At 40.2% G+C, this 23,823-nt stretch overlaps 1 protein-coding gene across 1 annotated transcript in view; it reads left to right on the top strand.

The window, feature by feature from the left end:
- The window catches only part of rasgef1ba (RasGEF domain family, member 1Ba), a 117,230-nt gene that overhangs the window by 20,960 nt on the left and 72,447 nt on the right, over positions 1-23,823 (top strand). The window contains exons 2-3 of the mRNA XM_069718785.1: positions 3,396-3,443; positions 11,041-11,094. Of these exons, the coding sequence (XP_069574886.1) occupies positions 3,396-3,443; positions 11,041-11,094 (102 nt within the window). The remainder of the gene's footprint in view (positions 1-3,395; positions 3,444-11,040; positions 11,095-23,823) is intronic.

The raw sequence follows: 23,823 nt of genomic DNA, 5'->3' as shown, positions 1-23,823 counted from the left end.
CACTTTCATTCTCAGAGAAGAAACAAGATGATGAGATGTTGAAGGGAGTCGAGATTAGAAAAGTACATTTGGGAAAGTCGGCATTGATTCAGACTCCCCGATAGATACAAAGGTCAAAAAGAAAGATTATTTTAATCCTGTGTATTAATCATCCATCAGTCAACCATATTTGATGAAGGTAAAGAAACTTCTCTTACAGGTTTTCTGTCATTAAAATAAAAGGCTTTCGTTGAGGAGTTCAAAGGTCGCAAAGAATTTAAATGTAAATTGGAAACTTTGCTGTACAAATCATTGTGTGATCATTTGTTGTTAAGTTGTGTCTCTTTAAACAGTGTGTGTGTGTGTGTGTGTGTGTGTGTGTGTGTGTGTGTGTGTGTGTGTGTGTGTGTGTGTGTGTGTGTGTGTGTGTGTGTGTGTGTGTGTGTGTGTGTGTGTGTGTGTGTGTGTGTGTCAGCTTTGTGCCTTTGTAATATCTGTAAATGCTTCAGCTGGATATCTAGTTATTCATGTAAACCTCTGCAGGAATAACGAATCCTAGTCGACAGAAAAAACCCAGTTTGTATGTTTCCGAGTGAACAGACGACACGACAACCTTCTGCTTCCCAACAGTTTCTCCTGTTTTCTTGCTCCTGCATGCTTCATCTAAAATATGATCAACTTGACACGTCTGGCCCAGTTTCAGCTGCCTGGATATAAACAGTGAACTGGGAGGAACATTTGCTGTTTACAGCAACAATTTGGCAGCAAACCAAATCGTTGAGTGAATCTTCCATGTTTGAGATGATGCTGAGAAGGATGTTGTGAACGATGAATTATTCAAGAATAAAACACAATTTTTAGAGTACATTTTTCAGTGCAATTAAAAATCATTTTGTATGTCAAAGTATGTGGACGAACAACATTATTTGGACTCCTAAAATTCCTAGGTTCTGTTGGTTTCACTCACCGACTTGAAAAGTTTACTTGGTTGCAAATCAAACCTCTTTAGTTGTGAGTGAAAAAATTCCCAAATCTAAAATAATCTCTAGTTTGATATCAGAATATTGATATCAGCTCTGTACATGTTCTCCCTGAGCCTGCTTTGGTTTTCTTTGGTTGCTCAGACTTCAAACACTGATTGATGGATGGACCACGGACAGTTCACACAAGCCTTGTGGTAGCTGATGAATACTGATTTAAAATATATATATCTTGGACATGAATTACGAGGTGGACAAATGACTTTGCTGACTGACAGGTTTCTTCGCCGACCTCAGCACCTCGTTTCAGCTTCTCTTCTGTTTTCATCAATCATGTCTGTCCTAAATAAATCACCTCCATCCAGCCGTACAGCAGGAACTTGGGCAGCAGATGAAAACCTGCTCTGAAGCCACCTTTACACCCCTCCACCCCCCTCAACCCCCCCTCCACCCCTCACACCCCACATCTCCAGATGGTGCAGCTTGTAAAACAAAAAAAAGGCTTCCTCAGTGAGGTTTACTGCTTCCTGCTCTCTTTCTTTCTGGATCAAATGATATCTTTGTTGGCTGGGAAGGTGTGTGAGAGTGTGTGTCTGAGAGTGTGTGTTTGTGTGTGTGTGTGTGTGTGTGTGTGTGTGTGTGTGTGTGTGTGTGTGTGTGTGTGTGTGAGTGTGTGTGTGAGAGTGTGTGTTGTGTGTGTGTGTGTGTGTGTGTGTGTGTGTGTGTGAGTGTGTGTTTGTGTGTTTGTGTGTGAGAAACAAAAAGTCTTTACATTAAATCATTGAAGGTGTCAGTGTGAGACGGGAGGTTGTGTGTGTTTAAGAAAAGTGAGACTTTCTACATCAAACAATATCTTTGTTACACTAGAGGACTGTGTGTGTGTGTGTGTGTGTGTATGTGTATGTGTATGTGTGTTTCTGTGTGTGTGTGTGTGTTTTTGTGTGTGTGTTTGTGTGTGTTTGTGTGTGTGTGTGTGTGTGTGTGTGTGTGTGTGTGTGTGTGTGTGTGTGTGTGTGTGTGTGTGTGTGTGTGTGTGTGTGTGTGTGTGTGTGTGTGTGTGTGTGTGTTTCTGTGTGTGTGTGTTTCCCTCCATGTGGGAATTCATTACCGCACCGCTGAGTTTTTTTCTTTATTCAAACGTCCTCTGGGAGCTTCATGTCGAGCCTTTTAAAGCCTCATTAGGATTCAGTGTTCTGTCGTCTCCTGTGAGAAACTCTAATATGTTCCCTTTTAAACAACACTAATGGTTACATTTGTCTTAATGCCCGCAGTTTAGATGCATCCATTTACATTTTGCATTTGCAGCATTTAGTTGAAAACCAGGAAGGATTTAACATCAATTACCTGCTTTTAAAGGAAGTCTTTCTTCTTCTTCCAGCTTACATCCACGAGGGTCCGACCTCATTATTATGGGGAACCTCTCAGAGTGCCTGAAAGTGCAGCAGCACTAATGCCCCTCAATGCTCGCACCAAAATCTCTCTACTTAAAATTAAAAATGGAATTTTTCATGAACACTTTTTATCTAAGTATCTTATTTCACATGAGATACAGAAGCTGGTATCAAATCATCTGAACAGGTGAACTGAGGAAAGGATGTCCTGTTCTGATATTCAGTCGATACAGACACAATAACCCACGTGTTGTCACTGTTTACCATCCTGGTTCTGTTGGAACACCTAAAGATGTAAAATGGAAGTTTCTTCTCATTTCAAACCGCAGAGACGTGTTCAGGGTTTTTAGGGTTGTCGTTTTTTCTTTTTGGATATCATTTATACTTTTATTATCCACAAGGGAAATTCATTTTTGCTCCAGTCAGTAACTTTTGTTGGATATTAAGTTCCGTAAGCACCACTTCTGCAGTATTTTACTCTCCAAACTCCCCATCTGCTGTACTTTGACTACCACTTCTGTCCAGATGTTGCATCCAGTGTTTAAAATGATGCACATTATCAGTCTTACAGAGAACTTCACATCTTTTAAAAAGTGTGACTGTGATTTTGGAAATTCCTGTTACAGAGATGTAATTTGTTAACTTGACTCAGTCTACCAAGTTCAGACATAATGGTTCATCGCTTTACCCCAAAATTAGTTAAAGAAGGTGGCAAAGTTTGATATGATCTGCTTTCTCTGTGCTTTTTTTAAATCTTGAATTTTTTCATTTGCTTTTTAAAATGCATCTATATTTAACAGCTCTGTTTTGAAAATGTTTTACTGAGGTGACCTCTAGAGGTCACACCATGACGAACATTTTTATGATTTTAAATGATCATATTCTGCTCAGCCTTAATCTTAACAAAAGTGTGTGAAATGTACGACATCTTTAACGTTTGTTGTCCCTAAATAAAGTAACACGCTGTGTTTCAGTGATAGGAAATATTTGTGATGACACTCCATCCCACATGTTCACCATCATGTTTTTGTGTGTCTCCCTGCAGTGCCGCAGCCAGACCCCTCTCGGACGGAGGCCCTCCTCCAAACAGCGGGTAGGAAAACACTTGCAAATCATAAATGACTTTTTGTTTCTGTAGTGTGTGTCTGTGTCCTCGGTACTGAAGGAGCAGGATGTTCCAACACACAGCAGACTTGAAAACATCACATGATAACGATCATCCCAACAGTCTGGAGGTCTGCAGCTACACACAGATAATGCAGGACATTCAGATGTGATGTAATGCTGCGTTGCTCAGTTCTGTCATACAGCTTGAAGAATAAACGGAGGTGAAAGACCTCACAGGTGTTTAACATATTATAGCTGATTAGACTGCTGCTGAGGTTAAAGTTGACAATCATGATGCTGGGAGTCACGTGACATCACAGCCACAGACTGGATATAAAAGTGTTCGTAGCTTCAGGTTACAGACTCATTCAGGTTGTTTAACACTCACTCGACTGACAGAAGCCGTCAGGACAGAGTTTGAGATGAAAGATGTTCTCAGACAGCTTGTGATTCACTGAGATGCAGGAAGAGGAACCGGAGGGGAATCAGGCCGTTAATGTACTCAAGTGGCCGGATTATTATTTACAGGCTGCTGAGAACACATGACTAACTTACCTGGTTAATGGTGCAAACTGAGCGGTACAGATGTGTTGGAAATGTTCCAGAATAAAATCAATGGTTTTGTGCAAATGAAGGTTTTCTGATTTTAGTTATGATAAAACAGAAAAAGAGTGGACGACATTGAAAAAGAAAGAAGAAAGAGAGAATAAAGGGAGAAGATCAGAGCAGAAGCCTCCACTGTTAAAATCTGTGTGTGTGTGTGTGTGTGTGTGTGTGTGTGTGTGTGTGTGTGTGTGTGTGTGTGTGTGTGTGTGTGTGTGTGTGTGTGTGTGTGTGTGTGCGCGTGCATGTTCACATGACTGTTAATGTCAGAGAGAAACCTCATCAGGTGTCTTGTTGCAAACAGATTTGACTAAAGTAATTTAATAAATAGAAAATATACTATAATCTTGGATCCTTGGATGGATTGTTGAGGCAGAGTTTTAAAAATCAATTTATGTCATAAATACACAATAAATATTATAATAAACTTTGTACTTGGTTATGAGTGCAGATAAAAACGTTTCATATTTAGTTTCAGATCTGCATGTTAAAAAGTCGCATTTGCAGGAAAACATTTCAGACACTTCATTGCTGTTGGGTAATCAGATCATTTCAGTGTTCCTGTTTTAATCCCTTTAGTTACCAACTCTCTTGAGGCTTCTTCATATTTTGCAGTTTTGGACAACAAAATTCAAACTCAATTCACAGACTTATTAAAGTCCAGCGTTGCTTTCTTTCCCAGTGGCTACAGACCCACCTTTGAACTTTTTCAGAGAAATGCAAGTGTCCAAAGTTTGTTGAATCTTTCGAAGTGACCATATTTGGACGACAGATATAATTGGCGACATATTATTCAGACAGAATGGAAGAAGAAAATTAACTAAAAAATAGCTCTCATAAAAGAAAAACTCACTGTGACCCTTTGGGGCTCCATAACGTAAAACCCTGAGGAATAACGTGACAGTAGGACACAAGCAAACAGCAACCATCAGTGATGTCATTGGTTTGGAGCAGGAAGTGACCATATTTGGACGAGCTGAGGGAGGAGCCGGTGGTGGATCTGACCGATCTGATTGGAAACCTGACGATACTACGTCCCGCCCACAGATACCTGTTTTGGAAGGTGTGTCTGTATGATTGACAGGCCTGTGGTGCAGTCAGGTTACAGGTCTTTTTGAATCTTCTTTTCTAATGAATGAGGGATTATTTTCAGATGGACCTCCAGAAAACTAATAAGAAGGAGTGACTTTAGCTAACAACACCGAGATAACTGATGGACACATTTTATTCACTTTGGATTTGATGAGAGAAGTTGAATGGGAGTCTATGGAGCCGGAGGCTTTTTGGAGCTGACCTCTAGTGGCACTCAGTGGTATTGCAGCTGAAGGCACTTCTGCATAGGAACCATTTTTCATTTGTTAAATCAGATATTAATTTTAGAGCAAACTTTTTTCCAGTGAACTGATTTCAGTTTGAATGTGATCATTCTGACGTCACCTCAACTTAAGTAGTGTGTCTGTAATTAATCTGTAAGGATGCGGGAAAGATTTAATTACGACTGACATGAAATCAGCATTTTAATCATATTTGGACACGAAGAAAATATCTTGGTCTGTTGTTTGGTTTCTAAAATATGCAGTTTTACTGTCTCTCCAAACCTTTACAACAAGCAGATTAAGTGTTTGGAGAAGCAGCCAAAATATGGCTATTGAATCATGCAGCAGTCAATCTCTGACCGATATAAAAAAAAACCACAACTGGCTATTAATATGCGATCACTCAGCAGCTCTATGGCCTGATTGCTCATGACCTGGTTCCTGGTGAGTGATGGAGCGAGTCACATGCTCCAAGAAGTCTTTTTAAACTGGGGTAGGGCAGCTGTCCAATTACATAAACTCTGACCAGGTTTTGTAACAACATCTCTCACATGACAGCCTGGTCAACATGTTGTGTTCTGTTATCGGAAATAACTCGTAACAGGTTCAGTTAAAGTTGAAGGAAACTGTGAGCTGAAATTGCCGTGAGATAAAATACAGTAAATACCGAGATAAACTCAGCGGCAGCACAGTTGTATCCCAAGAGATGTAGGCCACAACATTTGGGGATTTTAAGATGGAGATTTTTCTGAAGTGTGTACACTGAGCTGGCAGAGGCTGTCCACTTCGTTTTGACACGTTTATTGGTACGTAAGTTGAAGTTTCTCTGCAGTGAAATGTCCCCCAGATACCTGTCTAAACATGCAGGGAACTACCTCTGCTCGGCGTCCAAATATTCTTAGACAACTCCTGTCTGAACACAGCTGTTTTAAATATATATACACACACAACCCTGTTTCCAAAAAAGTTGGGATGTTGTGTAAAATATAATTAAAAACAGAATGCATTATTTTACAAATCATCTAATTGCAAATTTACCAAATACACAAATCAAATGTTGAAATGCAGAAATTGTATTGTTTTATTAAAAATAAATTCTCATTTTGAATCTGATGTCAGCAACACGTCTCTATAAGTTGTTCCAGGATCATGTTCACCACTGAGCTGCATCAACTCTTCTTTTAACAACACTCTGGAAACCTTTGGGAACTGAGGAGACCAGCTTCTGGAGTTTTGACAGTGAAACGTGGTCCCATTCTTGCCTGATACAGGATTTCAGCTGCTCAACAGTTCAGGGTCTCCTTTGTTGTATTGTTCATGTCCTGATGCTCCAGATGTTTTCAATGATTGACAGGTCTGGACTGCAGGAGGCCAGTTTATCAGCGGACTCTTCTACTAGAGAACCATGCTGTTGGAATACGTGCAGAATGTGGTTGGACGTTGTTCTGCTGAAATAAACAAGACCTTCCCTGAAAGAGACGTTGTCTGGATGGCAGCATACGTTGCTCCAAAACCTGAATATATCATTCAGCATTAATGCTTCCTTCCAGATGTTCAAGCTACCCATGCCATGTGCACTAATGCATCCTGTACCATCACAGATGCTGGCTTTAGAACTGAGCTGGTAACAAGCTGGATGGTCCCTCTCCTCTTTAACCTGGAGGATGCAGCGTCCATGGTTTCTAAAAAATAATCTAAAATTTGGACTCATCAGACCACAGGACAGTTTTCCATTTCCTGCTGTTTTAAAAAAAAATATTGAATAATACCAGCGTCATGACGATGTGCAATCACAATGTAGGAGGGGCGGGACAAACGTGCTTAACCACTGACACTGGTCACTGATTGGTCCGCCCCTCACAGTGGCTGAGTTGTGTGAACAGACTATAATCACAGTGAAGAAACCTGAGACTGTGAGCAACAGTCTGGCCGAGGCTCGCTTCTCCTGGTGTGATAACTCGATTGGTGATTCAAAATAGATATTGTGTTTGCATGGATGTCTGAAGACAAACATTTTCGGCACAGAAATCCACACTTCTCTGAAACAACGTTAATGAACCAGGAATTAAAACAGGATTTCTTCATATTCACGCTATTTATTTTTTATCCTGCCAGTAGCTGCAGTCTGTAAAAAAATAACGTCACGCTAGAATGACGACCTTTCCCACAATCTGGTCTTCTTTTTCAATTACTCTCTGAACCATCCTGTAAATGATTCATAGAACACTACCTGTGCCTGCATTAATAACTAATAAGTGATATAAGTGATATGAGGGAATATCTAGTTCACCAGCACAGCAGGGTGTCAAAATGATCTGAAGTTACATTAGTAACCTCCGAGACAAACTGATCAAGAGCAAACATGGACCAATGGTGCTGTTATTTTCCAAGTGGCTTGTAAATTAAATTGGTCATTATGTGCGTTTTGATGGTCTGCTGTAGGCTGCCTCATACAACGAAACGAGACTATATTCAGAATTTGTGGAATATGAGTTGATCTCTTGATCTTCTGGCACGACAACGCAAACAGCTCCCGACCTCCAGGATTTAATCGGTAAATCCCTGTTTTTGCTAATATGGTTTAAGAGGATTTCCTCTATACGTTGTTACAGCATCAGACAAGTCGTTTCTTGAGAGGAGATATTTTTCTTTTTTCTAACTCTGCATCATATGTTTGACATGATTGTTTCGTGAGAATATCCTCTCGGTTTCTTCTTGCAGCAACACGTAAAAATGTGCGAACACCTACAAACAATCCACCACAAAGAAAAGTAAATACAACGTTGAGCATGTCAGCATCCGAATGGCCTTTCCCATCGATTTTCTGTCTCTGTGTCCCACAGATTCAGGTTAGCTAATAGGGCTGAGTTATGCAACAGCATGCAGCTGTAGGCTTTTACCCATAAATCCCTGCCAGTACTCAACTTGAGGAGATTAAAGTTGAGGGAGTGCCAACCCTGATGGGAGTTCATGGAAGCGGCTACTGCAGGGTCATGTTTTACTTATTTTACACTCTAATAGAATATAGAAAAGGAGATTTGAAACTTTTTGACTTTTTATTTCGACCCAAGAAAATACAGAATCAAAATGTTGTTTCTAAATGTGTACAAAAATACATAAATACCAAACAACAGCCTTTTTACATCTCGAGCAGCAGGTTTTTTCTGTAATTAATTTGTAAAACTGAAGCGTTTGGATGCAAATCCCAAGAGAGCTGAATCAACAGTCTGTAATTTCACTTGTGTTTGCTCTCCATAATTCCTCAATGCAAAAAAAGAGGAAATATTTGTGTATTGTCTCATCTCCATGCCTCTGAATGCCGAGACAAACACTATTAATCATATGTTTGGTTCGTAGAGCTCACCTTGTGTCTTATAATCCACATTTTTCTGTGTATGTGTGGAGGTTATATGACTCCTTGGAGGAGCCCTCTGAGATCTGGACTTCTCCTCGTTCAGCGTTGGGACATCATCTGACCTGCGAAGGAAAGCAGTTTATTCAGCCCGCTTGGCTCTTTCTCTATTTAAAGCTTTAACTTTAATTAGCCTGTATGTGCCATCCACATTCAGGTCCACATTAAATGCAGATGACTTCCATTACGCTCAGCAGAGGCACCTGTCCCAGCATAGTACATTTACATTTTTTATTAGTGCCATTATTTTCCCCTGTGCCGTCAGTTAGCTCCAACGCCTACAGCTCAGCAGGTTTAAGCTCAGTTTTGTGCTTTTTGGATTTATTTCTTGTACCTGGCTGGAGTTGTTGTGTCGGACAGACTTGGTTCACACTAAGGAATACTGCTTACAAGTACTTATAATTGGATTATAAGTATAAATTCATATCCCTACATGATGGTCCTTTTGCACACTCACAGAAATATAAGTCTGGGAGACAGTAAATTACATTACATCATTATTATTACATGTTTTTATTTATTAGATTTTCCATCTCAAAATTTCAGAATTTTCAGAGATTTTATCTTGTTTAAAAAAATCATGTGTTTCTTTTTATAATAATGAAAACAATTCGTACCGTGACAGGTGTCGAATTCAGCCCCGACTCACTACTGCGCTCCGAATGATGTACTTCACTTACTACACTCACATACAGCAATCATACATGTTAGGACTCGTGTTGTACTTGACTGTCGACCATGCGGTTGTTGTTTCAATTCGCACACTTTTGTTCTGCACTGACAGGAAATGACCTCATCATGTGAACACGGCACCGTCAAAATATCTGCAGCTTTAATTATTTTACCCAGAAATCAGTGTGTTTTTGTGTCCTCTGTTTAACACTCAGTAAACACACTGATTATTCTGTCCAGCAGCAGCAACGCAACATTTGTGCTGCATTCAACAACCCTGTTTGTCGAGGTGTCAGAATATGAACTCAAATGCACGACTCAAACAAAACAGTGAAGGAAAAATCTTTTACTAGCAGAACCAGTCAAAATCCAGACAGCGGTGTCAGCGGGACACTCCAGAAACTCAGTGTAAGGTTCAGTCCAAAAAAGGTCAAAATCCAGGCAAAAAGGAGAATCAATGAAAGTACCAGGAGGGAACAACAAAAGGAAGATCCAGAAAATGAACTCAGGTCAATGAATTAACAGGTATGAGGACCGGACACCGCGGTTCACACAACGATGATCTGAAACACGAGGCGGCAGCACGCTGACTTTATACCCAGGAGGGCAGGGAGCTAATTACACACAGCTGGAGACAATCACTGCGGGGAAGACGATAAGACACACCAGGGCAGGAAGTTAAGACAACAGGAACGAGACAAGAAAGTGGGTTATCAAAATAAAATAGGAAATGAATGTGAAACACTGAAAGGGCAGAGAGACAAAACCAAACGACGAGGAAAAGACAGAAAAAGCTAAACAATGAGGACAGACTGAAATGGACAGAAAAAACTGAAAGACATAACAAAACAAGGATGAATTGTGACTCTTGTTTTTGAGGCTAAAATTGAGAAAAAAACAAGGATTCTTTCTGTGGTTTTAAAGTACACACAAAGTGCCGTATTAATAACAGTGCAAGGGTCGACTGACTGAATATTACGACCCATCTTCACCCACCAAACACCTCACTACATCACAGGATGCTGTTCTAGCACCATGCATGACATGCTGATACATTCAAGGACAACCTGAGCTCTGAGAAGTCGGTCTGACGTCCCTCGACAGTGCAGAAATAAGTCAAGTTAGGTCATACTAGTTAGAGCAGGGTGTTGTGCTGGTAAATGAATGACTATATTGACGGACAACGTGGTAACAGCCTTCCCACACGGCCGCTACTTTGTTGGCTGTTTTAAACGTTATCCACTTAAAACAACGCGTAGAAATGTCGTGTTCAGATATTAACGACTCCATTTCCTCCCTGTGATGGTGCACATGGATGACGACAAGGTTGTTGTCACTCTTCAGTATTCAGACAGCAAATACAGTAGATATTCTGAAGGCTGCCATGTTGCCTCTTTGTTGTTGTCATGGGAACGCTCTCAACTGGGAAGTCGGAGGGTACCAAGTTGGAATTTTCCTTCGTAACAGCGAGCCTGAACGCACCATTAACGCTGATAGTGTTTCTGATCAATGACGAATAATTTCATAACCCTTTTTTAACAAATTTACATACCAGTTTTTGTTCTGTTTCTTCTCTCCAGCCAACAATATTTGGGACATTAACCAATGAAAGAGCTCCGTTCGACAACAGACTGGTAAGTCACCTTAATTTGAACTTTTTGCGGCTGGATCGAACTGTCGGGAAATCTGGGTGATGAAGCAACAACAAATGTCTGAGTTATGTGTGTGTGTGTGTGTGTGTGTGTGTGTGTGTGTGTGTGTATGAGCATGTGTGTGTTTTCTTTAATGGTTTCAAAGCTGAGTTTACCTTGTAAATATGTGGAAACCTAAGTGTTTTGTTCATGTTAATTAATTTTTAGAATAAACGACAGAAATCTCGTCTCCTGTTGATGATACCGTGTTCTTATGGAACAAAGACTTCCTGGGTCTTTCTGTTGTTGTGTAATGCAAATGTTGATGGCAGACGCCACAGAAAGCCAATTAAGCAGCAACAAAGGAAATTATTAAGCTGCCCGGTTGATTGGCTGGCTCAATCTATCAGAAGGGGGTGGGGGGGGGGGTGAGCGAGTGCCAACTGGCACATGACTTATTTAATTACTTAGCCCAGAACCAGCAAACGCAGCCAGCAGATTTATGGATTCGTCCATTCCTGATGAGTCAAAAACCGATGAAAGTCCCTTTGTGCTGGGTCTCCAGAGCTCCTCTGACTCCTCTGTCTCCTCTGACCATCAGGCAGAATCAGACCTCTTTGTCCGCAGGCCTCCAGTCCGGTCTAAGTGATGGGCTGCACCGGTGGGTGGGCGGTCTGGTGTTCATTCACAGGTACACTATGATCATGAAAGACCGTTTAAAGCCTTTCATTGTCTGGAGAGACAAACTGGATTGTTGACATTGGTGGCGTTTGCTTTGGAGGAAAGTGTCCAAGTTTTTCAGCTGCGATGAGGAACAAACAACACTTCAGTCTTCATGAAGATGGATCGTTAATGTGAGGACACATGAAGAACTAGGGATGGCATTTCAAGGAAAACTACTGCTAAAAATTTGCACGGAAGTATTTGATTTTTAATCAAATATTCGCCCCCTTTACCCTAAGCTGCAATACCAGCGAGTGCCACTAGAGGTCGGCTCCAAAAAGCCTCCGGCTCCATAGACTCCCATTCAACTTCTCTCATCAAATCCAAAGTGAATAAAATGTGTCCATCAGTTATCTCGGTGTTGTTAGCTAAAGTCACTCCTTCTTATTAGTTTTCTGGTATCGTCAGGTTTTCAATCAGATCAGTTGCGTATTATTGCCACCTTCTGACGGGAGTAACGCATGACAACCAGGCGCCGGTAAAAACAGGGAAAATAAGGAAGAACGATAGTCGCATATATTAATAGATTCTGTCCATTATCCCTGAAACATAAATATTCAAAGAGGTTCTGGGATGAACAGAGTCCAGGTCATATATTAAGAAAAACTCCTTTTATCTCATGCCTAATGTTTTGCAGTAAATGTGAAGTGCTGCTCAGGTGAACGGTTGATTTGGCTCTGAAAGAAGCTCCGTCCACTCACCGCCCTCCTCTGCAGTCATGCATCCAGCGGAGGCTCACAAATACGACTTTTCAAGGTTCATGTGCTGAAGCTACTGAGAAGCAGCACTTTAGATAATGCCGGGCTTTCTCTCCAGCTGGTTCACGTCTTGCAGATAATCCACTCAGAGGTCATTTCCCTCTTTTTTCCCCTGGAGACCTGTGAGGTACGGTGACGGTTTCTTTTCCTCTTCTCTGGATTTCACAATGACCTGACTTGTGTGAAGGCACAGGTGGAACGGGTGCAGGCGCTGGTGGAGGATTATGCTAACGCTGTGCACGCTGAACAATAGCACTCTCGGTGGGACAGTCAGCCGGCCGCTATGATATCGCTGCAGACGGCTTAACTCTCATGCATTAGTGGGGCTTTGTGGGATTAATCTAATAATAAAGGGAGAATGCTGCTGAAATCCTAAATAGATTTTATTACACCCTTTATGGACATTGTACTCATCATTGTACGGTGGATAAATCCAGCATGCAGCTCGTCTCACTGATCGTGAACATCTATAAAGGAACACAGAAGTGTAACCGTGACAAAGACGATCAATTTGTTGAGTGAAATGGGAATAAAAAGCCTTAATTTCTCCATTTTCTCAGGTTTTCTGTATTTTGTGTTCAGACTCAAACTGCATGTAAACAGGCTGATGTGGAGCCTTATATAAATAAGTCGTGGATATTACTGATATTTACTTGCAGTAAGTTAACGACAGATAATTGACTGGAGTTATTTGTTTTATAGATTTTAATTAAAGAAGAATAATCAGATGAATAAAACAGCAGCAAATGGCTCTTAATGGACCGGGAGGAACTGTTTAAAATATACTGAACCCAGTAAACCTTAAAAGCTTGAAGAGTAATGAGATCTATCAAATATAAATGCAATCATCATCAGTGAGAATCTTGAATGTTGATAACGGAGTGGAACGATTGCAGGGACGATGCTTCTTACAGCCCTTCTGTGCAGAAATGATGTTTTTGTGGATGAGATGGAGGAGAACGGGCTTCATGAGGATGGATGTTCAGGAAGGACCGTGAGTCTGGTAGTCAGACGAGATACTCAGCAGGAGGCTGAACACTGCAGATCTGTTACCAAATAGACACGCAACAATCAATAATCAACACGCCACGGTATTTTAGCAGGGTGTATGCGATCATGTCCCGCGCCTCATCGAAGGACCGCACATTTAACTTACCTGCTCTCTGCGAAGCCCGTTTCTTTTTCTTTTCATTTGGTCAGATGAGCCGAGTACATATGTTCCTCCTCACATAAAAAACAACACATTGGATCTTTGCAAACAATCATCACGCAAAATGAGATCTGATCACAAGCAGTTGCTGGAGATGCTTGTGGAGACCACAGACTGCATGTGAAAGTGGACGGATCTGAAAAACTCTGAACTGGAGGCTTCATAATGCTCACAAACCAGCGGGTGACGTCACCGCTGGCTGCTGCTCGGTTACGTCCATACTTAGGAAGGTATGATAAGAACGTGGCACATGAACGAGTGTGTTTAACTTGAAGAGCCAGGCTGGTTGCATCAGTCTGATATTTAAGGCTTCTGGTTATGTAAACGTGCTTCTCAAAGAAATCAGAAGCCAAAGTTCCTTCAGAGGACTGATCCTCGTCCAACATCAGCAGCTCACTGATGGGAACATGGACGCCGGCCAAAACCAGAGCTCTGCACTTTCCCTCTTCATCCTTTGTTGTCTGCGTAACAAAGCTGGCAGCAGGAAGAACAACAACAACAACAACAACAATAATAATAATAATAATAATAATAATAATAATAATGTGTGCTCTGTGAGTTTATTACAGCACAGTAGCTGTGGGGGTTGAAGTGATGTGGAGAAACAGGACCTTGTAACCTGGTTACAACACAGAAACCGACCTGCAGCCCATCAGGCTGAAATAAATCTGTTGTTTGTTTTTTATCGAAGTAGATTTTATTATTGAATACCATCCAACTAAATTGAATCTAAATCTGTTTGTAAGTTTTATCTCTTTGATATAATTTCCTCCACAATAAATATAGGAGCAGATTTAAATGCAGACTGATTTAAAAGGTCAGTCTGCAAAATTATGGTGAAAACAAAATGAGTTAATGTTTAATTCAACAACTAAAATGAATTAATCATTTCAAACATGTTTCGATAGTCTGGGAACTGATTTATGTAACATATGAAAGTCAATGGAAGCCTCAAACGCTCGACAAAATACATAACATTTCTAAAATCCTTGTGATTTGTAATGTGGTTAATTGTGATGTAAACAGATAAAATCCGAATATCTCTTTTCGGCTGAAAGCTGCGTGTAAGATGGACATTTTTGACACATCGCTTCCATGTGAGTGAGATGAACATGTAATCCTGTTGAAGCCTGGATGTGATGAGCACCATTTGGAGGACAGATTACTTTAAAGCACCAAACAGAACCGTGAGCGCTGACCTTTGAACCTGGGCGGTCCCGGGGGGGAAATAAACTGCTGACCCAGGCTGTGTTCGTGACAGGGACCAACATGGCACCTAAGTGCCTTCCACTGAATTAATTATATTAATGGAAGATGTTTATTAAGTCAGAGTGATGTCATCTGGTACATATATAAGCACAGGCACTTCCCTCTTTAAAACTATGGAAGCATGTAGATTTTATTTCACTCTATACGCCCTCTAAATCTAAAACTACATTTACAACACACACGAATCAATCACAGATTATTATCTTCTTTAGTAATCTAATTATAAGAGCCTGTCATGAGCTCCAGCGTCCAATTAAAGAGGAATGACAGTGAAGTGGAGAGTTACGTTGTTGATGATGATGATAATGGGTTTATTTCTTCGCAAGAATTAATATACTTTTTAAATCAACAATGAATTTAAGATCTTCTGCAACATCAAACCTTTTTCTGGTTGATTGCAGAATTAAATTGAGGTTTAATCTAACATGAACACACAGGGATGCTTTTACAACGTTTTTTTAAAAAAAAAAAAAAATTTATCAATGCTTAATCTTCCCTTCGGGGAAGTCACTCCCCTAGAAAACAGGAAGTAGATGCACAAGAAAATAAAAGCATTCATAAAAAAAAAAAAATAATAATAATAATCTTGGATGAGAAATGAAACTTACAAATTGAAAATGTGAATAAAAATGCATTTTTACACTAATATCAGCTCAGATCCAGTCTTTGTATACTTAAAGTAATTTTTGACTTTTTTTTAATGAACTGATTCTCGTTGAGACTGATTTATTTATGTTATGTAATTTGCTCTGGGTTTAGTGTTTATGTCCCTGTGCAGCTGTGTTGTGTTGCGTATTCAAAGCTTTCAACTGTCTAAGAATTTTACTTGACCTTTAAAAAGTGGTCTATGATTGGCCAGCTTCATCACCAATGCAACACGAAAGACAAAAAATAGACTACAGGTCCACGAGGTGCAACACAAGGCTGTCAAACATGAAGTAATAATGGGTCCACTTGCTGTTTGCATTCCCGCGTCAGTTGCAATGTCTGCATGTGGCTTCAGCAACGTGTCTAACACTATGTATGAAATGTGCAGCTGCTTACATGCATCGAGTCTCGCTGTCGCAAATGTTCTCTCTCCTCCAGCATGTTGATGTCGTCTTTAACATGATGCATGTGTGCACATCAAATGTTGTTTTCAGAAACTCTTTTCCTCTTTGAGCTCAGGTTGTTGCAACCTGGCAAAGCGTGAAATAAACACGCGTTGGGCTGCCTACGCGTGACAGTTACACGTTTTCCGAAAATGAAACCTACTGCATGCTTAGAGCCATGTGATTTTACAGGAAAATGTAACTTTAGAGCTAAAATATGTGGTCGGGGTGTGGAAACAAAAACAAAACAAAACAACGAAACTGTTGTCAACTGCTGAATTCGAACCTAATGTCCTTTGTTGCCTCGGTTGCCCATCACATGACATTTAGTGTGTAAGTTTCAAACTTTCAAAACATGTAACTGTCACGCATAGACAGACTGAAGCGTGTCTACTTCACGCTTTGCTGTAGTGGACCAGCGTGTATATTTCACGCTAAGTGAAGTCCGTGTTGCACAACCTCCTCTTACTGCCTCTGAGCGTTGTGTGTGTGTGTGTGTGTGTGTGTGTGTGTGTGTGTGTGTGTGTGTGTGTGTGTGTGTGTGTGTGTGTGTGTGTGTGTGTGTGTGTGTGTGTGAGACACTGTCCAGTCTGATGCCAACAAAAGGTGAGCAGATGTCACACACACACACACACACACACACACACACACACACACACACACACACACACACACACACACACACACACACACACACACACACACACACACACACACACACACACACACACACACACACACACACACACACACACACACACACACACACACACACGCCTTCAGATGTTACGTAACCTTGTCATCGCAGGTGTCTTGTCTCTTCACACGGACGTCCACCCAGAGACAAACAGTGAGCCGTGGGGGGGAAATGAGCCGGCTGGCAGGGAGAGGGAATGTGTTCGGATGTGTTTGTGTTGAACGGTTACCTACTTCAGAGCACGTCTCAGAGCCTGCTGGTCTTGTGATTATTAGTCATGGCCTGGACGCTGGCCTCGAGTCAAGCTTGTCCTTCTTCCTCTGTGTGTGTGTGTGTGTGTGTGTGTGTGTGTGTGTGTGTGTGTGTGTGTGTGTGTGTGTGTGTGTGTGTGTGTGTGTGTGTGTGTGTGTGTGTGTGTGTGTGTTCCTGCTGTGGTCGTTTAATACCTGGTATTCAATGACACGCTGTATAATCCTCCACATGCTGTGCTTTGAACTGAAGGAAGTAAGTGTCTGCCCTACATTTTATAGACACAACCTCGCTCACATGTGCACACACACACACACACACACACACACACACACACACACACACACACACACACACACACACACACACACACACACACACACACACACACACACACACACACACACACCATATGTTAATTTGTGCTTCAAGTGATGGCTGCTCCATCTATGAAGAGAATGATAACCTGCTAATGTCCGGATAGCACCGACTCTCCTTGGAGCTGTCAGTGTGTCCAGCTAACTGATGATGTCTCATTGAAAAGACTGTTATTTAAAGACATTATCTAAATGAAGTAGGTGTGTAGTTCATGGTTTGGTGTCAAATCATTTTCGTCTTTCCTACTTACATCCATTGACTGTATATATCTTCAGGTCTGTAAAATGGTTCTGATCCAGAAGTGTCTTCAGCTGCAATACCACTGAGTGCCACTAGAGGTCGGCTCCAAAAAGCCTCCGGCTCCATAGACTCCCATTCAACTTCTCTCATCAAATCCAAAGTGAATAAAATGTGTCCATCAGTTATCTCGGTGTTGTTAGCTAAAGTCACTCCTTCTTATTAGTTTTCTGGAGGTCCATCTGAAAATAATCCCTCATTCATTAGAAAAGAAGATTCAAGAAGACCTGTTTTTGGGGGCGTGTCTGTTTGATTGACAGGCCTGTGGTCCAGTCAGGTTACAGCTATCGGTGGGCGGGACGTAGTATCGTCAGGTTTCCGATCAGATCGGTCAGATCCACCGCTGACTCCTCCCCCAGCTCGTCCAAATATGGTCACTTCCTGCTCCAAACCGCTCCGTCCGAACTAGTAAAGATGGTGACGGACAGAATCTGAACTGGAGGATTCATAGTATTCAGCTGCTGGTTGTGAGCACAGCTGTAGCTGCTCTGCCTGCTGTGATGGCTGAAGCTGTGGCTAGAGGTGATTATTTTTCAGACTTTGGCTGCTGCTGTGGTATGAAGGATGTGTCCAGACCTGTGTTCACAAACAATGTTTTTTTAGAAGTGTTTCTTAGCCCATGCAGCGATTTCCACTACAGAATTGTGTCTGTTTTTTATTGCAGTGCCGAGGGCCTCATCTTTTAATGATATTATGAACCGTAGATGATGAAATCCACTAATTCTTGGTAGTTTTACGTTGAGGAACATTATTGAACATTAATGAATTGAAGAGAACTTTGCAGATCAATCAATATGGGAAATAGTAGTTAGTTGGTTCCCAACTTGATGACTGGAACCCACTGGTCATGAATCTAAGGGAATGAGAAAAAAGATCATTAATGGGTTTAATTCAGATGAAACAACCCAGACTCTGGTTAAACCTGTTATGTAGGTTTTACGAGCCGGGTAAATAACACACCTCACATGCTCGACCAATCACCTCCCTTCCTGTCCACTTCCTGCGTGACTGAAGGTACAAATGACTGTTGGCTAATATTATGCCCCTCCCCCCCCCACTTAAATCCAGTAATCCAAGAGGAAATGAAATTGGCTTAGTGACTGTGTGAGCTGTCAAGGGAGGGAACACAGCACAACACTGCAGTGAACAGTTTAAGCAGATTAACCCCAATAAGGAGGGTTATCTTATCAAAGCTTGACTTTGTAGGTTGGATGTATGAATATGACTGAATACAAGCAGTTCATTAACAAATGTTGGCTCAAAAAAACGATTATGTAACATTTCAGCTGAGGCCAAATTATTGAATTATCTGACAGGATTTTGTACTTGTAAAACGGTGAGACATTTTCATCGTTGACAGTTGAGTGAACATAATCTCTTTTACGCATTCGTGCAGATAAGCAGAACATTTGTAAAGAAATGCAAATGACGTAGTTAAAATTCCATAAAGGAAAGATTTTTATGTCAAATTCACCAAAATTTTTAGCATCAATTGCAAAGTGTTCCACAATTTGTATTTGTATGTTATTTTTGTGTAGTAATTTGAGTCATTCCCGCCAAAATCTAAAAGAAAAGTTAACAAAGCAGGTTTACAGGAGTAGAGACTTTGGGAAATATGCTGCTAATATATTGCAGTGGTGGAAGAAATCTTCAGATCATTTTCTTAATAATATAAATACAGCAATTTAATAATATTCCATTACAAGTAAAAGTCCTGCAGGAAAAATCCTACTGAATTAAAATTATTAGCAGCACAATGAAGCTGAAGTATTAAAGTAAAGGTCCTGGTTTGGTCCCTCTGACTGATATCTGATAATACATGACATCGTCAGATTATTAATGGTGCAGCATCAGCAGCATGTTACTGTTGGAGCTGGTTTGAACTACTTTATGTCCAGTTTTCTATCCAGGAAGAGCAGATAAGTGTGAGGGATTGTCAGACGATTACTGGGAGAGGAAAGAAGGAAAAACAAAGTTCTGCAGGTGTTCATTACTTAAGTCGGTAAAACACCAACATCAACGATGAGGGCGTCTAGAAGCCACAGAGGCTAAGAGTTTATCAAGCTAACAGGAAATACAAAGACACAGAGGGAAGAGATGATTTAAACATTTTCCTCAGATGTAGGCTGTTATCTAAGTTAAGACGAACTCTACATGACTAAAATTACAATATATTAGCTGAACATCCAACCTAACATGAACTTCCATGACCTCTGACCTTTCTGTAAACATCAGCAAACACGTCACAACTTGTGAAACTCGAGGGTTGTAGAAAGTTTTAGTTCTGACGTGATGAATACCACAAGAGGGCGCCGTTCATACGGGCTCATATGGCTAGTAGTTTACTGAGGGGATGGATGGAATCAGATAAGATTTCTCTTCCATGTTTGTCAAAAAGGAAAAATGACAATAAGAGCGATGAAAGAGTGAGATAAGAACTAGAAACAAAAAATAAGGACAATGCTTTAAAAAGAGGAAAAGTTAAGTTAATCAGATAAAACGAGATAGGATGGGTCAGAGGAATTAAAAGTATGTAAAAGTAACTTAAAAAAAGGACGATGAGAGAAATAAATAATTGGGAATCATGATATTACAAACTTCTCAAATGTCTCTTGTTATAATGACAAACAATTTGAAATTTACCATGATTTTTTCTGTAAAATGTGAAATAAAACGTACAAAAAAATGGTGTGCGGTATGTAAAATGAAAAATATAAGAACATAAAGATATGTTATGATAATGCAGTCGTGTTTTTGTTTTTGGTGGCGGTAAAATGCTGCAGCACGTTATGAAAAAAAATAAAATGCAAATGTACCAAAACAGAACAGGTAGGAAATGGTTTAAAAGACACAAACAAAGAAATATTAAACTTTATATTAAGATTGCACTTTCTGTGGGGCCTAAAATTTAACAGATAAAGCTTATAATACTTTTGGTGATAAGAAACTTTAAGTGTTATCAGTGCATTGGTAACAAATCATGTTTAATATTTGCAGACAGTTCATGGTATACAGATGTATCACTTCATATACATGTTAAAAATGCATTTGACTACAGTTTGTGATATGTTGCAGCCCTCCAGTCGGCACTTCTTTATTTCTCTCTGTTCAAACTGCCCGTCGGTATCAGAAGCAGTACAAATCTGAAGTTGGGGGAGATGAGGGGAAAACAGCTCCTCTTATCAGGCAAGAACACAAAGGCTCAGAAAGTCATCAGGATGCTTTAAATTTATGCATTGAAGATGCTCCAGGCTGCACTGTGCATACATCAGCTGTTAAACAAAGAGGATTTCAGCTCTTGTAATCAGCAGTTTGTCTTTGGTTGCCATTGTAGTGTAAGAAGACACAAATCATAATGTTGGCCTCAAAGCAGAGGATTCTCTCTTAATATTAGGGAGGGGTTGGTTCATGTTTTATTCATAGTAAATCCTTGCCTGTGGCAAGCAAAGGCTTTTTATTCCATTAAATGACATTTGTTAAGTCACTTGTTAAATTGTACAACAGGATAAAGCCGTGTAAATGTTCACGCACTGCCAGCGACCACTGGAGCTCAGCAGCAAACGACGCCACACCGATTCAGCTGATGGAGTTCAGGGCGGCAAACAGACGATTGTTCTGTCTTTCAAATGTCCAAAAATAGTTAAAAAAAAAACAACTGTTTGGTTTATCAATTGTCCAAACAAAAAAAAAATCTAATAAAATGATCAATTAATCATCTGATTGACAGAGTCACTGTGGCTGTAGTGGAGTTCCTGATGTATGATAAATGTTTTTATTCATTCAATCATTTCTAATAGATACGGTTGTTTTCTTCGCGAAGTCATCCCCTGCAGTTTGTTTGAGAGCTAAAGGACAACAGATGATGATGATACAGAAAATATCAATAAATCCAATATTTAAAAATGAATGTAAAACTTTAGAGCTAACATTCTTGCAACCAGGCACTGGAAGAGAAGAAAGACGTGTTTGTATTAAAGTAATCTACGGAGAGGAAGTCGGTTTTTGTCGCAGCCAAACAAATGTTTTCATTAAATTATGATCCTAACTAAAAGTGGATCTTATGCATCATCTGAACCTCCATCTTGTTTTCTGTTCATCAACAAACCCAAATCATCGGAGTTCCCAGGAGGGTTAACTCTTTATTTTCTTGTGTTGTTTTTTTTGGCAGCTCTGTAAAATGCCAACCAGGCGGCTTTCATTGATTTCAGAAGGTCAAGTGCTCAGTTGTTTGCGGAGGCGTAATAAGAGTGATTGTTTTCAGCTCTGTGATCCAGCGGGCCGTATTGTAAAGCTGCCAGATAACTAATGACTGAGTAATTAGCACGTTGATTGTTTGTGTTCATCCATCATGTCACTGCAGGTTGACTGCTCCTGTTTTACTGCAGTTTTGATTGACAGCAGGCTCCGTGTTGTGTGTGTTTTTTGTTGCCTCATTTGCAAAGCAAATCTACAAACCTGAGTTTTAATGAGGCGAGCGTGCAGCAGTTAACCAGACATGAAGAGATGCGGCATTTACACCACATTAAAAAAGTTTAGTATTTAATATGAAATGAAACCGAGAATCTAAAATTAAGAGCACAGACTATACGTTAAAGGTGTAATCCTTCAGATTATTGTCCTGAGGATTCGGTGGCTTCACCAAAAATTACACTGGAAAATTTCTATTAATTCAGAAATACAACAGAGAGCGAACATGCAAACCTGAGAATATTCATTTATTTTACTATAATTAGTCAATATTTTCCATTATGATGCATTTTAATTAGTCAGTAATCTCTGACAAATAGCCTACTTTTAATTACATTTTCTATCGTTTCCTTCCTGTTAATCAGAAATGATAAACTTTACCGTTGGCAATGAAAACGACTGTGAAGACATTTAGTGGGATTTATGTAAATCCACTGAAACTGTTATTAAAATAAAAATCTTTCTGGATCTTTAAGGAGTCTAACTTTGAGTACAATAACTTTGAAATAGCCGTCTAGAAATGTGACGACTTTCTTTTAAGACTTGAGTGATGAACCTGTAACCACTGCAGTGAAGAACTTTGGATTTAAAGTTTTTTTCTGTTTGTCATCAAACCAAATGAAGACAAGTGGAATTCACCGTGCACGTTTTTAATATTCTGATCTGATTCGCAGAAAAAAAAGACTCTTCAAATTCTTAATAAACCCAAATGTTTTGACTCTAAAGCTAAAAGCAGACAGATTCCGGAGCGTCACATCGCTCTAATCTATTCTAATAACTCGATGTACACTATGTAAGATCATCATATACTTATATCTGAGAACCATGTATGTTAGTAAATGTAGCTACTTTGTTAAATTCCACCAGTTTGCTTTAAAATAAATTATATTTTCATAATGAAATGACACACATGAACTGTTTTTAACAAGCTAATGTTTATTGTTAAATGGAATGAAACAGGTTAACCAGTTTATTTTCCTGACCATGGTCCTCTCAGTCGGAGGTACATCACAAGCCTCTTCATCTCCTCGATTGAATCATTAAAATTAAATCAAAACTTTGGGCATCATTTTTTCCTCTGCGCTCCGTCCTGAAGCGCTCCAGGTTGCTAGGTGACGGGAGAAGTGCCACGGTAACGGGAGGAACACCTGCTGACACAATAGTAGACTGAGTTGTCGTTCGGCCTTCACAGCCTACGAAGGCTGCGTCCTGAATTGGGACCCAGCTGACGACTGTCAAGCAGCGGAGATGTATTTTGGATTCTTGTCATCATTGTGTGGTTGCCAGGCAACCAGTGGAGAACCCAAGCACCAGCACGCAGCCGAAGGTTGCAGAGAAAATACTGAACATAAAACTCTTGACTTGTTGTTTGTAGGTGAAGCTTTAAAGGTGGTCGTCACGTTTTAAAGAGAGCTGGTTTGTAGACTGAGTTAACAAAATAAAACAAGAAGTGAACATGACAGAGAAACAGAAGACGAGGAAAAGACAGATGGACACAACTAAACAACAAGGAGGAACTGTGACGGCATTAAAATTGGTGCAATGCAACAAAAAACAAAGTTATTTCTGTCTTTATTGTTGTGTCGATAAAAT

The sequence above is a fragment of the Brachyistius frenatus genome, unplaced genomic scaffold (genome assembly GCF_029030835.1).
Source record: "Brachyistius frenatus isolate BFR_SWC_R1_liver_20210118 unplaced genomic scaffold, ASM2903083v1 Contig_199, whole genome shotgun sequence".
Classification (NCBI taxonomy): Eukaryota; Metazoa; Chordata; class Actinopteri; family Embiotocidae; genus Brachyistius; species Brachyistius frenatus.
Note: the sequence above shows the minus strand (reverse complement) of the source record. Positions and strands in the feature narration are given on the sequence as shown.